Below are 18,259 nucleotides of genomic sequence, written 5' to 3'. Positions count from 1 at the left end.
CTAACATTTTCTCAGCCGTAGTCTGCAGGTTTAAATAGCCAGGGGTCTTCAGTCATAATGACAGCTCCAGAGGCAAGGCAACTTGCTACTGCCAGGTGTGTGAGTGGAAAGCACCCAACTTCCCTCCCAGCTCTAGCCCTTGCAGTCTTCCCAGTTGTTAGGAATGAATTTACTTTGAAATTCTAAGTAAGTTGTTTATTCTAAACTGTTAACTGCCAACTAGAGTTGTGTGTTCATTCTGCTACTGGCATTGATTGATTCAAAGGAGAATTCTGTGATAGAAGAGCTTTTAATCTGTACAGCAGAACTCCTGAGAGCTTTTCCTGTCTAAATGTGTTCAACAAGAAGGAAAGGTGAGCTCTGCTTTGTTTGCAGGAGTCATCAGTACATAAGTTAAGTGTGTGTTGCTTTCTTTGTAATGCTATTATTATGTTTTCACAAAACAATGCAAAATGAGTACTTCTTTTCAGCCTGCAATGCCAGCCAAGCTATTCCTTTCCTCTTGACTGGGACTGGGCAAAGCTGGGGCCCGCTATTATGAGGTAGGCAGAAGGGCTAATCTGCTCTGCAGTCAGCACCAAGCAGTTTTTCTTGTTCTTCTCTAAAGTTAAGTTGCATCTTAACAAACAGTTGGGACCTAGTATGGTACAACGAAGGCCTGTGTGAGCAAGACCCTACTCAGCTGTCTGTGATGGTCTGACACACTGTTCACAGGAGATGCACAGCTTGTCTGCCCTAAGGCCACCTCCACCTCCAACTGTCTGTAAAGGGTGGTTGGTTTTTTAAATTTTTTTTTTTTTTTGCTATATTTTTATGTGAAACAAAAAAAGGGATTGTTTGATCTAAACTACTTTGGGAAAGGTCTTACCATCTATAAGTGACTATGCCTCCGAGTTTTTGGCTGGCTTGCTTTTTTCTTGAGTGTTTGAGGAATGATTGATTGTTCTGGAAGCAAACTAAAAAAGATAGATTTGAAGTTGTGAGCTCTCCAGGTCTAAAGAGCATTATGAAAGTAGGTATGCTTTAAGGGTACACATTGGAGTGCTTTAGCAGCTAAGTACAGGCAGCTGCTCTTTGGACAACTTTGTTTTCATAGTTCACACAGCTCATATGTAGGAGAGGCTGATTTATATGCCATCTCCGCACATGTTTCCATACGTGCGGTCAGAAGGGGGAGAAGGAACCTGCCTAATGCAGTAAAGATGCTCGCTCACTTCACTGAAGAAGAGCATAATTTAAGCAAGTGTTTATTCCCAAACAGTATAATCTGGAAAAACACAAATAGAGCGTAAACAATGGCTGCAATCTACAAAGTTTTAGGAATTGAGCTGCTGCCATCCCTCATCCTTCACAGGTGTGGTTGTGTCCTTCTGGCTGGGTTCTGTGCCACATGTAGGATGAACAGATTGCTCTAATTCAAATGGTGACTGCAATGCTGTTTTGATTCAGCTAGTCACAAAACTGTAAAACATTTCAGCACATGTTTTGGCAAGGTAATGAGCAGCTCTTTACTTCCAAAGCATTGTCAGGATCTATTGTGTTTTTTGGCATATGACAAAGGCCAGTGACCAACAGGAATCTAATGGGGTCTACATGAAGCTTGTGTATCTTTATCATTATTGTTCTATGCAGTGACTATTCCTTCACTTGTAACGGAATGGCCAAGTAACTCACAGAAACAACTATTATAGGAATAGCTTTATTTATCTTTAAACAATCTCTATATTACAATTTATGCATCAATATGCAAAATTAGAAGTATTAAACTATCTCCACAAAATAGTCAGGAATGAAGTGTGTGTATATACATTTATTTTTTAAATAATGATATTAAAACAAAGTCTAAATTATTAAAGCACTGTATGAAATGTTGATAAGGAACGGACTTACTTCACATTCAGAAAGGACAACTCAGGCTTCTTCCTTTCAGTACACGAGAGACACGGCTTTTAGAAATCACATTTAACAAGACCTCATGAGAAGAACACTGCCAAAACTCCATTCGTAGGTACTGTGCATTTGGTCATATCCGGTATGCATAGAAAGTATTAAATAACAAACGTATCTCTATTTGCTCTAACTGTTGATCAGATTGTATTCCAGTTCTTGCCTCTAATTCTGGTCACGTTCAGGAATCCTGAGACAAAATGAATGTCTGTGAGTATGTAGAGAAGAGAAGTTACAAGCACACTTGAAAGCCAAGTAAGCTCTTTTTTTAAAAAAAGTAAAGCTGCTCTAGACAGATTTGGTTTATAAAGTAACTGTGCCCTGAATGATTCCTTCTCTACTACAAACTGTAAAACTTCAACGCTTACTTAGAAAGCTCATTTGTTTTGATGTGTTTAAAAGTGTACTGCAATGGCATCGTTAACTATTAATTACTGTAATTGGAAACTGTGGGTCCTTACTTTCGGACCAAAATGAAAAAAAAATCTCATTTTCCTTAGCACAGATAATATCTGAAAGGTTGTTATTTTTAAGTATCCCTATTTTTATCACTTTAAAGGTGATAAGCATAAAATAGGGCTTAAGTAAACAGGTACTATGTGTAGTGGTGTCAGATCAGCAGTAAGGAAGACCCACCAAGGCTGTATTTAGCACCTGCACATCTATGTTATGAGCTCATAGATTCTTAGTTGATTTCAAGGAGGCTAAGCTCTGGTTCATAAATTTTTGAACTGCATGTTACTGGCTTCCAGCTAATGACCAGACAACGCACAGTGTGATATATACATTGAAAGTTCTGAAAATCTGATGGTGGATGAAATAAAGTTTCTGTATACAGACGGTTTTAAAAATAAATTCATGCTGTAGTTCATGTTTTGTTCTCCAAACCACACAAAGGCACTAGTTTACATTAAGGACTAATGTCCTGCAAAACTTCAGTCAAATAAAGGAAGCTATTCTAAGGTTAAAGTGGTGCTAAAACCCAGCTGTCACTAAGTAACTTAAAACAGCCACGCTGGGTTTTTCAGATTTAGTGGGGAAAAATGTTTTGCCTTAGGATGTGCGTGCTGGGGGCAGTGCATGTGTGGGGGGAAAGGCTCAGCCTTGAGCAGGTTTTTACAGCTGAGTTATAAACCTGGTTTACAACAGAAACTGGCAGACCCTAAAATATGATATAGTATGTATTGATACATATGTTTTGTGTGGCAAAAATGTCTCTATGCATGCAGTTTTTCCTTAGTCCCTGATTTTTGGTTATTGAAAGAAAAAGGATTTTGATCGAACCATATATGGTCTAGGGCTTTTTCCCTTTCACTTTATTTATTTGCTAGAACACCTTCCCCTTCCAGCACCAGCATCTTGGCTACAGAGCAGGAATGCTGTCATGATTAGAAAAGCTTAACTTGGTTATTATCTCCTACTTCCTCAAAAATTATATGCATCTTTCCTTGATAGATTACTGCATAGGAAGTGTTATGTCAAAATGGTAAGATATTACTAGTATTTATTAATAAAATCCTTTCCTCAAGGCTTTATTTTTTACCATTATGAATTTGCTAATGAATACTTGGGCAAAACTGGGATCAACCACATAGTTATACGTTTTCGTTACAGCTGGAAGGTGTTCGGCGGCCACAGCTTGTGGTGCTGGCACTGTGGCGGTGCTGGGGGTGAGGTGGTAAGATGTCTTTGTGACGTACTCCACGAGGCGGCTGTACTGCTGTTCTGATAGTCTCTCTCTAACTCCGTCTGCCTGAAATAAGATAACATAAAAGGATTACTGAGTAATTGACAGTAACTGAACTTGGTAGTGAAGACAGTAACTTCCACATCTAGTTAACTCTAGTTAAAAATCTTTTTCCCTAGGATTTCTCTTGCAGTAGTTTCATGGATGTTTTTTTCAGTAGATTCCTCCTGTCACTGGATGACTGGTGGTTTGCTATTTTGAATAGTTCTGCCTGAGAAACTCTAGCTCCCCCGTAGAAAAGTCTAAGCAGAATCTTTGGAGATTTTCAGGGATGGACCCAACACACCTAGCTCAAGAGAAGATCCTTGCAGACAGGAAAAAACACCTGAAGCCCTATTAAGAAAACTGCCAGTAGCTCCCAGGAGTGTTTATCAGATAGACAGCAGTTCTGATTAGCAAAACTTTCACACTTTCTCACGAAGTACAATGTCTGACAACCCACAGTCACTTCTGAGAAACTAAGTTTAAGTCTTTCACTCACTCGATTGAGAGTAAGAACTAGAAGCTGCCTCTCAGGTATGACCGGATACATCCATCAGCCTCTGTAACCAAAGAAGCGCCCACAGAATTACAGAATTTTTTAAAAAAGATTTTCACTAAAGATGGTTTGGGCATGTTATTTATGGAGAAAAACTCATGCAAAGTGTCTTCTCCTAGGTGATCTGGAGAGACTACGCAGAAGAAATCCCTTTTTGTAGGCTGAAATATGTTGACGTTCAAGGTTCTAGTAAGAAGGTCACAATGATGCACCTCTAGCTACAGCCAAGGCTGCCAACAGAAAAGTGGCATCTACCATGTGGTTTCAGTCAGATAAGGTATTAGATGAAAAGTCATGGGCAAATCTGGCCCTGGAAGAATCTGCTCTATCCTTTTTTTTTTCTCTGAAGAGAAAGAAATTGAAGATGATTGTGACTAGACTGAGAAGGGAGAACATGCAAGCAGGCATCAGCTAGCTGAATTAGTTGAAAAAAAAAAAAAAAGTATTTCAGAAATATCACCATTTCCAAAAAGTGAAAATAACAGAAAAGCAGACACTATCCTAGGGACAGGTTTTGATGCTTCCTTAAGTTGATGCTTCCAGCAAGTTGGAGAACTGCTGATCATTTTAATTTCTGCAGAGTTTAAAATGTCTTTCTTTGTTGGATGTCACGCTGAGAATTCAAAGACTACTGCCTTCAGCCTGTCTTTCAGGAAGTTTTACACATGCTTCAATGGTATTTTCAAGCAGTGCCATTGGATTCTGTTTAACAGCCAGGATCAATATCTTGTCACATCTTTGGACTGCAGGGTTCATTTAAAACAAACCATTGCTTGTTTGAAGAAATAATTAATATGATTCATAGATAGTGACAGCTGTCACATTCAAATCAAAACAGTCCCTTGCCTTTTTTTAAAAAACAAAAACAAAAACGAAAAACAAAACTATGCCTTTGGAGAAGAATTTACTGCTCATCAAGCAGAAACACTCCTGTTTTCAATCATCACCACAAAAATGCTGAAGAAAGCAGGCTCTTGAACAAACTTAGAAGCTCAAAGTTAGAGCCTGTGCTTAGAAACAATGGAAATGAAGAAATGGGCAGAGGAAAGTGTGGTTTCCTCTACAATCTCCTTAAAGGGAAGGGGAAAAAAAGTCATAAGGCAGACTGCTGCTGCAGCAGATAGATGCATGGCAAACAACGGAGAATGTCTGAATGATGGCTTCAGTCTGTTGTTACAGAAAAAGCACTTCAGCAGTCCATCTATTTTACCAGTTGAAAGGAGAGACATATGCAGAAGTAGCACCTATGTAAACTAGACTATAGTTCTGACTCCAAACTGACCAAAAGACAAAAGTTATCAAAGCAGGTGGAAATAGTCTTGGCATTCAACTCACCTAATTGGGTAAACCGATTATTCATAGGACCCTCAATGAATGTCTGTTGGTGACATTTTTTCTGCATGAAGGAATTCAATTCTACACCTTTGTTCCATAGGCACTTCCATGTCAGGCGCCATTTTGTCAGACCACCCCTCTGCTGCCATACCACCAATATCTGCCCCTGATGTCAGGGCTGAATATAATAAAATAGGAGGCATTACTTTTGGAGCAAACCTCACAAAAGAGGGTCAATTTTCAGTGAGACGTAAGGAAGGAATTCTTCACAATGAGGGTGATGAGGTGCTGGCACAAGCTGCTCAGAGAAGCTGTAGGTGCCCCATCCCTGGAAGTGTTCTAGGCTGGGTTGGATGGGGTCCTGGGCGGCCTGGTCTGGTGAGATGTATTTCTGTGCCCACGGGTGGGAACTAGCTCCCTTCCAACCCAAACTGGTCTGTGATTCTTTGATTCATTCAGACCTAGGCCACATCCCACAAATAGAGCATAATTATTCAGGAGGAAATGTTAACTGAACTTGGACAATCTTCCAAAGTATCTGGGATCCTACCTGCTTCCAGATGATCTCATCTGTAACTGTCTGCTTCCCCAGCCAATTACAGTTTAGCTTATATTGTCAAGACAACAAGAAAACTTGGAATTGCTGCTATTCAGCTATTTTTTTTCCCCCTAAATGGCCCTAGCACTGTCACTAAGTTCCTTAACCAACTATTTTGAGAATCTGTAATGTTAATAGCCAAACCATTTCATCAATCAAAACTTGAACAACGGTTGCTTAGTGCACCTGCTAGATGAATCTTAAACACCACACGACCTTTAAGGTTAGATGGTCACATTTTCTGAGTTAAGAACTTTAATTTTTTTCCTAAAATTCCTCCAACTATGATTTATAAAGAATTCAGCAGTTCTAACTAAGTCCACAGTGCTACAGCATATTTGTTGTAGTGGTCCAGATGTGTGTGTAGCAATTATGGTCTGCTTTGTGAAAAGGTTATTTTAGGGTTTTTTTCTTCTTACAACTTCTTTAACAATCCATGGAGTGTTTTTCAGCTCCAAGTATGATACAGGTAGCATGTGTGAAAACCCTGCTGCAGAACATCAGAAAGAAATCCTGGAATATCTGAAATTCCAGCACCCTTCGATTTTTGCTGCCTGCAAATGAACTATATCAAGAGCAGTTGGAATAGGAGGCTCTTAAAGAGTTTGATGCCTGTCTGGAAGCACGCAGTGTCTCAATTACTCTGGAAGACAATGCAAGCACAATTAATGCTTCCCTTTCAATAACAACGTTGTCAGTGCCAAAGTTTTCAAGATTCCATCCAGGTTATTCCTAGCCAGATGGATTAAGTTATATCTGTAGAGGCAAACAAGCCATCAGGCACACCGACTGCTGAAAGAGGCAAAATATGCTCTATAACATCTCTGGTGATTACAGCTGTAGAATAACTCATGTTTTGTTTCCTAATAGTTCCAAGAAGCTGAAGAGAGGCAAAGGGAGAAACTGTTTTGGGCAGAGCTGAAACAAAACTTCTGGCAATTATTTTGGGTGGACAGTAAGATACACACACACACCATAATATTTTGGAAGACCTAACTGGGCAGTTTTCAGCAAAAAATGTTGGTCTTCACCAAGTCATCACATACAGAAGTGCCTGCACTTCAGCTGCAGCAAGAGAGCCTACCACTAATAGCTGGGAGTCACGTCTATTCAGGTGTAGCTCTGCAGCTCTGAAGCTACTTACCTGCAAGCCGTAGCTTGCGGCTCCTAACTTTGCTTTTCCTTATCATATTCACAGAACCTGTTTACACACTCTTATTGAGCAGCTGAAGGGGAACCTTGGCTCCCATAAGCACCAGTGCTCTACAGAATTGACTTTGCTCCACCTCTGGGGCACATGCACTCTTCACTGCTTTTATCGTGCCATACATTTTCACTGCATTTCACTGCACTCTCCATCTGTGTCAGCAGAAGACACTGTGTACACAGAGGCTGGGTGGCTCAAGGCTTACAGCTCCTGGCATTGCTATGCCACTGGAGTAGGAGGTCCCATATTTTTATCCACAGATAAAGAAAGAAACATGTATTTGGTCCAGTACCTCTCCAAGGCAGGTCACTTAATGATGTGTAGTAGCATGTGTACGTAGGAATGTTGGATTCTGTGCACGTCATGTAGAGTGGAGCATTTACATGAGCCATTTGGCCTAGCAGTCCTGCATAGTGCCAGCTGCAGCAGCTATGGGGACTAGAATTACTCCCCATCCTTTGCCTTTCCTCCTCCTAGGCAGGCATCCCCATCTTTTAGCAATCTTTGGGCAATACCCCCAACAGAGCAGCAGCCTATCCCTCACCCCATGAATAACCAAATATAAAGACAAGAGTTACCACGGCTACTACAACCCAATTAGAAAAATACAGCCTGTTGCTAAAGTTGGGTTAGGTTAAATTGAGTGCATCAGTAATCTGAGGGAGAACAAATCAACTTTCCTCCAGGACAGTAGTTCTGGACGGAGCAGGATGGGCTGGATTCAGTAGAATGAGTGCCTCCAGCAACCACACAGTGTTCAGGGACAGAAAAGCTGAGCTTTGGCCACTTGCATTAAATTTAAATAATGCCTCATGGAACACTGCAATGCAAAAGGTCAAGTTCAGTCAACAGCACTCTGTGAGACTGACGTTACTGGAAAGACAATAAATATAAATAGAGAATTCAGCATTTCAAAAGCCTTTCATAAAAATTCCAAGTATTGTCATGACACAGATGAAGTCCTTGTTCTGCTGGAATCACTGGCAAAATTCTTTGGTGACCAGCAAAGTTTGGATTTCACTGAGCACACTGAAGCCTCTCTTACTTTTGGCACACCTCATACTTTCTGTTATTTTACATATGTTCTTTTTGCATATTTGAAACAGAAACTCCTGGTATGGCAGTGTATTAACTACCTGACATACTTTTATAAAAAACAGGAATTAGGACATATATGTTTGCTTTTGAAATCATAGAATCATGTGATTCCACTTGAGAATTTAATACAATAAACATTGTTTCCCGAAAGTGTAAAAATATACCATTCTTCTACCATTAAAATATGATAATTCATCCAAAACCTCAGTATTCAAATGGCCTAGAGATCCTTCAATAGGAAGATGAAGAATTTATGCTCTTCCTGGCCAACACTCGGTGCCTCCAATCTCAGCAAGAGAACTGGTCTTTTTTAAAGATAGCATTTGCAAAAGAAGAAGTATCTAAAGAATTAAACACGGCTAGCAGCCAAGAAAAAGCACTTTCCTGAAAGTGGGGAGATAAGAAACACACTGAAAGGACGATGCATCAAGCATTACTGAACTGTTAAAACAGAATTCACAGAATGACGAAAGGAGCTGTTCTCACTGTGACTCTGTAGGCACAACTCTAACTGGCGAACAAGCACCTCACATGTAGCTAGGCATGAGAACTTCTTCAGAAACATGGTGGTGCTTGCCAAGAACCTATACTTCCTCTTATTTTTACCTCAGGAAATCACTGTCACAGATACTAAATCTCATGATCAGTAAGAGGACAGAAGAGAAGAGCCAAATCCATTTTATCCAACAGTCAATGATGAGGTGTGTGAAAACAACGGGTGCCCTGGTTTGGCACTTAAACCTCCGGTCTCTCAACCCAAAGCTGAGTGTGCCTGCTGCCAAAAGCACCACCACCACTGTGACTTTATCTTTGACTGAAAACATCACTCAGCCTGTACCTCCAAATCGCACGGCACTCTCTGTTGTTTCAGCTGCACCTTCAGCAGGTCTTTTTGCTGCTCATCCTCCAGACAATCAATTTCAGTCACGGGGAAGGCCTGCTGCTGCGTGTCTTCGCTGATACTGACCACAAAGAGTACCTCGGAGGTGAGCAGCAAGCAGCCGTCATGCTGCTGGCCTGACCCACTCACAATCATGACATCTAAGGCCATATGGACCTCTGGTTTCCCCAGAGATTGCAGCATTTTCCTGCGTTATCAAAGAAAAAAAAAGAAGTAGTCAGTGTTAGGCACTGGATCCTCAAGGACTTCTTTTGATCACTAATGCTCTTAAGCCTGTAGCTATCATCTACAAATAGAAAATAAGCCATGGAATACATTCCAAATCTCCATTACTGAACAATGTAAGACTCAAGATTTAGTGGATAAATGTGAAAATGCTATTTATCAAAACTCTCTAATCATTCAATGCAAAGTTGGCCTAATAACCATGCTAGGTCAGCCTATTTCCCATCCTAATAGAAAAATTACCCTGAGAAGCGGCTTACAAATTCAGCATAGAAAATAAAGCTATCTTCACTAACAGCTGTTTCTGGAGATGTGCAGTATTTTTCTTGGGCTCAATGCAATGATAAATAAGAGCTCACTGAATGCCATTAAATAAAGATCAGCTCTGTAGTTCCAAAGCTGGAAGCAGATCAGCAGCCCATCATTTACAGATTGGGTTTCTATGCACTACCTTCGTGTTTAGTGTTCCTAAACAAACTGCCATAACTCAGCCTTTCCTAGGGAAGCAGTCTGTTAACTTGACCACAGGCCAGAGCCTATTAATAAACAACGTGGATGTAAAAATGAGCAAGTGTCTAAATAATTTTACCAGACATATTTGACGTGGCTATTTGGAGCCTGCTCAACTTGTTGATCATTTGGATGAGAGCGCTGCTTGGGAAGCTGAGAAAGTCCAGCTCCGTGCAAAATACCTGTGGTAAGAGAATTTAAGGTTTTTAGTAGTTGTTTTCTACAAAACAGTTACATGTTGTAGTGATGTCATCTGTTAAAAGCAGTTCATAAAACAGTGCAGATCCAAAGTGATGTCACATCTCTGGAAGATAATTCATTAAATACTACTATGCAAGAGTTGTGCACTTAACCCCAGTGATGTTGCATTAGCAAGAATCAAAGAAAAAACAACAACCCAAAACACCGCACGTTCTAAAAATCTGCCATACATTTGCAATTAAGAGAAACATAATGCTCCTGAGAGCCATCATTCCAGAGAAGGATCGGACATATCTCTTACAGTTTATGTATAAAAAATAAAGACTGTTGTTAATTTTCTTTGTTAATATTAAAATACTTCCACGTACGTGCCACAATCAGTACAAATTTGAAGGAAAGCTTGCCTAGGTCCTGCATGTTCAGTCACTTAGTCTGTGAAGCATAGATCCATATACATTTATGAGATCTCCCAGGGCATCTGGTTTATTGTGAACACTTCTTAATCTCACACAGAATGGAGACTAGAAGAAGCAGTTTCAGAGGGTTCTAAATAGGCTATCCAAAGCTGAAGATGATACAGTATGTACGCTTTCAGAGGGCTTGTGGTCTTTTAAAAATGAGGTACGGTCACCAGAAAGAGAATTAGAGGGTTGCCAAACATTCACAAATAAACTAGTTCTAAAAAGTTTAATAAGAAAGACAGGAAGTAGGCTAAGCAGTAAGCAGTAGTGTCATAAGTTTTAGAGCAAAGTTACTCTTTGAGTAAACAAAGTTAGGTTTTTTTTGGGCTAATTAAGCATTCTATTGAAGGAAAAGGCATTTTTTGAATAAGAGTGTCAATAACTAAGCGATTCCTTTTTACACAATGGATAATAATTTAAACAAAACATCAGCACTGAGAAAACCCTTTAATTTTTAACACACATGTTGATGGTAATACTTAAAAGCAGCATCCCAGTCGTAACAGTTGGCTTACCGAGATTCTCAGCATTATGTGAGTGAAAATGTTATTTACAGATGGAGAAAGAGAGAACATGTGTTTATTTCTGTGTGGTCCCCCACCCCTTGGTCCCCCCCAAGAGGCACGGTCCCACTTCCAATCCAGTTGTGGGTAAGAGTTACTTGAACTCTTGTGTTTTCCTCTCACGCACTGTCAGCTATTATTGATACAGTTTTGATGTTTTTTCCTGGCTAAGTCCTTCTGTCACATGCTCATGGAAAACATGATGTGTTTGCTCATGGAAACATGATGTACCATATCTGCAATGAAAAGTGTCCTTCTACTGTTACAAGTTTCTTGATAAAAACTGCTCTGAATCTAAAAAGAATAATTCCACAGTCAACAAAAAGAATACAGTGTGAGATGACAACAGACACAAGTTTTGATTTTACTGATATGGGCTTTACAGTTATCGGATGTGCATTTCAGGGCAATGGATATTCTTAACGCTCCTACAAACCAGATAAAGTTAAGGCAATTATTTTAAAGAATGACAGTAATTAAATATTTAATTATTTCTTTCAATAGATTACTTCAAGGAATGAGTTCTAAATGTACTGGGAAGTGTGGAAACAATGTCCTGAACTTGAGCTCTAGGAGAATTACGTGCATTCTAAATAACACATCACAAATATAAATGTGGCTAGTGGCTGAAGGCTAAATCTTCAACATTTATCCCATGTAGTGAAGCAATATTAATGACACATTGTCCTTGTATCAACAGATCTCCCTGCCTTTCTTCCCCAATTGTCCCCCACTATCCACCTCTTTTTAAACATCCAGACCAGCAGCTTTCATTTCATGATACCGGAAGCAAAGAAATCAATGTGTTTTGGTGTTTTCTTCTTATCTTTGACAGTTCTTGGTGGTCCAGAAACATCTACCATTCAATGTGAAAGCATTCAACGTGACTGCTGCTAAGTCTTGCCTAACAGCCCACCTCCGGCAGTTAAAAGGTTACCCACGTGCCTAAAAACAGGGCTGTTTTCTCACAGCTCTCCAAAATAAAGGGGATATTCTCCCAAGAACATAACTCTCTCTGTATAGAGATAACCTAACTCTTGCCTTGCTGTATCAGAGCAATCGCAAAATAAAGCTGTAATTGGACATAGTGTTGCTCGATTACATTTAAGTAAATAACTCTTTTGTAAGCACATATGTTTCTGTAACTAATCCCAGTGTATTCCAACAATTACTTCATGCTTTCTGCATTCTGTGTTTCTGTGGCCTTACAAGACTGATCGGCAACACAAGAGAGAAGCACAACTTGATTTTTTAAGAGAATGAGTACAACATTTGTAACTATACAGATGTGGCACTTCTAACTCCTTCTCTACACTTCCAAGCTGAGTAATTAGACGTAGCCAGTTGTATCTGAAGAGCATTTTAAAGATCTGTTCATGAAAATTGAAACGGAGATGCTGGAAATAGAGAAACTCACCATATCCTGTTTGTGAGACAAGTTCAGCTGCACCTCCAATTGGCTTTGTAAAGACACCCATAATGCCTTTTCCCACACCAGAGATAACACCTTTGGCTTTATGCCCTGCTGATGCTTGGCTCTCAGACACTCTCTGAAAATTCTGCATCGGCTGATCTACAATGCCAGCAATTGCACCTGAAAAAACAAGAGTCCCCAGAAGTTAGTGAAGATTAATATCCCAGAAGAAGCAATTGTGTCACTGCAACTGAACACTGTTTGGATTTCAGATGGTACTCCACCCACCTTACACAGCTATTTAGCATGCAACCAATTAACTGACAAATACTTCAGCTTCAGTTTAAGTTAAATGTTCACTTAATGTTTTGAGGTATTTTATTTTTTTAAACATTCAGATCACTTAATGTGAAAATATATTTTCACTGTCCCACTACTTTCTCTAAAGCCTTCTGCTGAGTTGGTACAATTTAGTTCATTCTGTGTAGCAATTCTGAAAATGCTGGGCTTGAAATAAAATGCACCCATTTTTTGAAGACTTTAGCTCTTATGGAAATGAGATTTTCACATAAGCCTGAGATAGACTTCATGAGAATAAAAACTGCCTGTATTCAATAGATCATTTTTATATCCTCTTCCACTGCCAGAAATGTTCATAAGCTAATGCAACTTTTGATATATTACTAAGATTAGCAGAATTAGACTTTGAGACTTTTTGTTACTTTTTTGTAAAAACGATCATATTTTACTTTAATGTGCATGGGTCAAACTTTTACAAGTGACACAGTGACCTTCCCAGCTTTTAGTATCAACAAAGAACTCCAACTTAAATCTTCCTAAATGTAAACAGGTATGCGAGGTGGTACATTTCTTTGATCTTTAGTTTACTTGAGCCACTTAACCACAGACATGTCTCTAGTTATTGTAATTTTGATAGATAAGCTATTTGGAAATCACTAAGAATACAATGATTGGACAAAGTGACATCAGTTGGAAGATGGTTTGCCTGATCCAATGTTCTTTGCTCAGTGAAAGGCAAGTTTGTGGGCTCCTTGGATAGCTCTTAGTATCAAACCAAATATCAAAGGACAGGACGGCACCTCACCTTGGGAACTGGGCATTTCTACTGTGACAACAGCACCTCTGAAGATGTTGCTTTGTATGTGGAAGCAAATGCAGGCATGATTCCGCAGATTCTGACAAGCACAGCAGAGGTATTTGGCCCCATATGTTTACCAGCATGACACACGTTAGTCAGCTAGCCGCTAACCAGTGTTCAGATGGTTTCAGTTACTGTTACTGGATAAACGAAGAAGTTGCTGACTTCGAACAACATGAACTAATATCGTACTTGTACACTGGTGTTCTGCCCAAATAAAGATGAAGAGAAGGGGCACACATTTTCCCAGATCCTTGCCCCTGGAATACTATCTATTGGCAGTTCATGCAACTTGCACCCCCCATAAAAGCCTCTCTTTCTTCTTAGAGAGATCACTTCCAATTTCTGTATGTGCATCATTTGCACATCAATGCATAGTATTTCCCCAGAAAATACTGCTCTACTTTTAATACAATACTCCGTTATTATTGAGATCGTTTGCTGAAGCTCAGTGTTCAGCTGATTTACTCTTCTTCATTTACAAAGGTCATGAAAGCTCCTTAATTTTATGTCATGGAAATGATACGATTTTCAATTCAATTCAGTTTCACGAGTACTTACCAGCTGCTCCTGCTGCTTGGCTAAAATAATATCCAACACCACAGTACACAATTGGGATTGTTTGTCCAGTCTTTTCTTTTGTACAAGTGGGTTGCATTGGAAGAGATGAAACAATACTTGGTTCTGCTAAGTTGCGGTATTGCATTACTCTGTGACCTCCTTCACCCCATCTATCGAGGTCACCCACAGCAACTGTGCTTTCAGAACAGAAGTTATTGCCTTATTAAATGTAATCCACCTAAGTCCTAGCACTAGTAAATTATTTACTGCAATACACTTGAGCAATGTTATAAGGTAATAATAAATAAGAGCCTACTCCAAAGGACCTGTGGTATGCTCCAGGCACTTCTCAGCTGGAATTAGGCCCAGAGGACAAGGAAACAGAATGGAAACTGCTGTGACTGTGTTATATAAGATTATTTATACAGTACCCGAAATAATATACAGCTTAATTAGCCTGTTGTTTAGTACTTCCACACCTTCTGTTATTCAGCCATTTACACACATTCTGAGCTTGTCTGTGGTGTCACTGCACTCAAACCCTTTTGCAAGCTGTGCCTTTCTACCTGCAAGAAGTACAGCCAACGGTATTCTCCTCCCTCTCTGCTCACCCTTTGTAGTGTCCTACCTCAAACCACAACACACTGACAACTCATTCACGTGCTGTGGTCACTCCCACAAATCACGTAGCAAACTATAACTGTGCTCCTTTAATATAAAGAGTGGCCAGTCCCACCATTTGTTTGTGGGGAAGCCAGGTCTGTGCAGCAACTTTCCTGTACACATCATGTGTGAGAAAAGGAAAAAAATATATAAATTGAAGGCTCAACAACCTCAAACCCCAAAAGCAGTGAGATAGCAGTAACACACATATGAGGTTCAGTGCCTTTCCTTACTCCAGAAATGGTGTGAAGCAGATGTCCTGTGGTATCCATGGAGCTACTCCTTTTCTAATGTGAAGTCAGTGGAAGAAGCACCGTGTTGGACAGACTTACATCAGAATGTCTCTCCCCATTTGCTGCTGTCGGGTGCGAGGGAGGCAAAGCACAAGGTACATGCTGTGGTTCCTCCTTTCCCAGTCTCACCCTCACAGTCTGGAGGCAGTTCTAATGTCCTCCTGTTGTCCCTGCCCTTTCTCTATAATGTTTCTTACTCATTCTTTCTTTTTTTCCGATTCTTATTTTTTGCTTTTTTTTTTTTTTTTTATCTTTTATGAAACAGTTCCCCATTCTTCTTCCCTTCCTTACCCTAGGCATTCAATTTTATATGCATGTCCACATATGTACACACACATTATTCCTGTATAAAGAAAACCTCAATAAAATTAAACACCAAAGCAACAAAACAAAAACATATTCTTCCATTTCTGGACCAAAGAAGTTCCAGCAGCACCGTAACATCTGCTAAGCATCAGCTGGGGTGCACTCTAGTTAATACATGTTGCTCAGTAAGCATAAAAGAGATACTTCGATAACTACAAAATTCAGATAGTTCAGAGCATATCACTGCACTACTTCAAGACGAATTTGATTACTGACAGTAACTGGTTCCTGCCCAGATTGACAAACATTATTTGGTAAATGTAGCAAAAGCATGGCACACAGAATTCACAGAATTTAGCAAAGCTCAGTTTGCTTGCAACAAACTCTTTCAGACCAAGGAATAATTGGAAATATTCCCAGTCCTTCACCAGGAGAAACTGGCCATGCCCTGCCATGAGGCTGGAAGCTACTAAAACTGAAAGTGTTTCTGTTCCTTTTCTTTTTGCTATTGTCCTTCTGGGCTGCTGCAAGTCTGTTATACTTAAAATAACATCACATGGAAATACAACTAAAATAAAGTGCACCTGTTGGCTCACGTTCATGTATTTGTACAACTGGTGTGTGGAATAGCAAGACTTGCAGGGTTAGTGGCTCTAACAATTTAGTTTGTAGATAGGCAGACGTCAAGCAGCCTCGATACAGTGATTGTGGCACTGTAAGAGCAACAACATCCCTTCATAACAGAAATCTGAATTTACTTCCCTAAAAAGTGAATAGCATTCAATAGCACTTTTGAAATTGTGAATAATGTTTTTATTTTCTAATATTTATCACTTTTTCAGTTATTCAGAAATGACTGACTTTCTTCTGGAGCTACTTCACCATGTTACTTTCACTAGGACCAGTAGCTGAAAATAAGGCCCACTCAATAAGGTTTCAACATTCTCTTTTACACTTGGCTTATTATTTTAAGCTTGACCCTGTCAAGCAAAATACAAAAGATAATTCCTTGGTGGGGAGTGCCTGTCATCTAAACATTTTATGTACGATTTCACTGTATTTTTGTCTGATCGTATAGTAGGAAAAAACCCAACACGTGCCACGAGCTTTTGCTTCTTTTCATGTACAAATGTGACTAAAATGACCCAGCAGTCTCCCCCAAACTAGGGAAGAAGACAGCCAGCCAAAGATAACAATCAAATCAAACAACACCCTGACAGTGCTTGAGTCATTTAAAACGAGACAGGACAAAGCACTTAAGAATGTACCACTGGGAACAACTTGCACTGAGGAGGAGACAAGAGTACATAATTTTGGCCCTGATTCAGCAAAGCTCTTAAGCGCATGCTTAAGATCTTTGCAGAACTGGGGTCACCATGAGCCAGACTTTTGGAAAAATCAGAAAAGCAGCTCTTCGTTCTGTGTGGATACCACAGTGCATCAGTGAGCCGAGTGCTCTTACATGTCAGTGCCTAGGCATGAAATTTGCATTTGCAGTTCTTTAAGCTGCTTGCATGAGTCCGATGGTTTTTGCAAATGCGACAGCACTCTGACTGTCCTATAAATCTTTTTTACACTTCTCCATGTTACAATTATAATGTCACAGAAATTACAGTTCAGGGGGTCTTGCTCTCTGCATTCCTGTACTGATCTGAACTCTTCGTGCTTGCGAAGGAATATAACAGAGCAGCTCCGGTTTGTTTCCTTATGCACGAAGAACCTGGTTGTCTTTTTGCAGTGCGCATTTTCATGTTTACTCAGAAAACGGTGAAAGGAAGCAGTACAGCAGCAGCTCCCTTTGCCTACAACTGTTTTTGGAGGGAAGGCATAGCATTCATTAAATGAAACAGTCAGAAACGGCTTACTGATGTGTTAGTAAAAACTGTAACGTAGGTCTAAGTATAACTGAGCTCTCGATGCCATTTAGAGAAGCGCTGCTGTGTACAGAGAGAATATAGTCTTTTAAAAAATCAAGTTTAAATTACAAATTCATTCAAATATTTCTGACTCCTCTCTCAGTGACAGGTCCCATAATTGCCATTCTGTAGTTATGCAGTAACCCAGTTCTTTATTTGAATGCTTAGCTGCCTGCATTGCTAAAAGAAAACGTATTTAGCAGTGAGGACTCTCTAAACAGGAACAGTGGGAGTAGGAGCAGGGTCCCAGCTTGCAAAGGAGCTCTCTTTAAATGCTGGCGTGCAGTTCTAAGTTTCTAATAAGAAGTTTGATTTCTTAGGAAAACTAGGGAAACTAGAATTGTAAATCTTGATTTTCTAAACTCGGACATCCTCCTGCAAACAACCAAAGCCTTGACACATTATATCAGAACAGCACATTTGTGAATGTGTTTCACAGCTTCCTGGCTTTCCTGAACAGCAGAAACTTTTACATTAATACAGCCAAACTTAAAGGTTGTGCTCTGCAGTTTGGGCTCACACTTTTAGCTCTGAAGAGTTCTGGTGTGTTGGCGAAGGGGACAGCCACCACATTATCTTCCTGCCTTATTAATAACTGAGCCACGATCACCAAACC

The 18,259-nt window shown here is 39.8% G+C and overlaps 1 protein-coding gene across 6 annotated transcripts in view; it reads right to left on the bottom strand.

Moving 5' to 3' along the window:
- Positions 1-1,683: 1,683 nt before the first annotated feature.
- Positions 1,684-18,259, bottom strand: part of VPS13B (vacuolar protein sorting 13 homolog B) — a 411,892-nt gene continuing 395,316 nt past the window's right edge. For all 6 annotated transcript variants that reach the window (XM_010709173.4, XM_010709170.4, XM_019614165.3 and 3 more), the window contains 4 exons: positions 12,749-12,925; positions 10,186-10,288; positions 9,309-9,558; positions 1,684-3,700 (listed from right to left, as the gene is read on the bottom strand). In XM_010709173.4, the coding sequence (XP_010707475.2) occupies positions 3,455-3,700; positions 9,309-9,558; positions 10,186-10,288; positions 12,749-12,925 (776 nt within the window). In that variant the 3' untranslated portion in view covers positions 1,684-3,454. The remainder of the gene's footprint in view (positions 3,701-9,308; positions 9,559-10,185; positions 10,289-12,748; positions 12,926-18,259) is intronic.

The sequence above is a fragment of the Meleagris gallopavo genome, chromosome 3 (genome assembly GCF_905368555.1).
Source record: "Meleagris gallopavo chromosome 3, MGAL_WU_HG_1.1, whole genome shotgun sequence".
Classification (NCBI taxonomy): Eukaryota; Metazoa; Chordata; class Aves; order Galliformes; family Phasianidae; genus Meleagris; species Meleagris gallopavo.
Note: the sequence above shows the minus strand (reverse complement) of the source record. Positions and strands in the feature narration are given on the sequence as shown.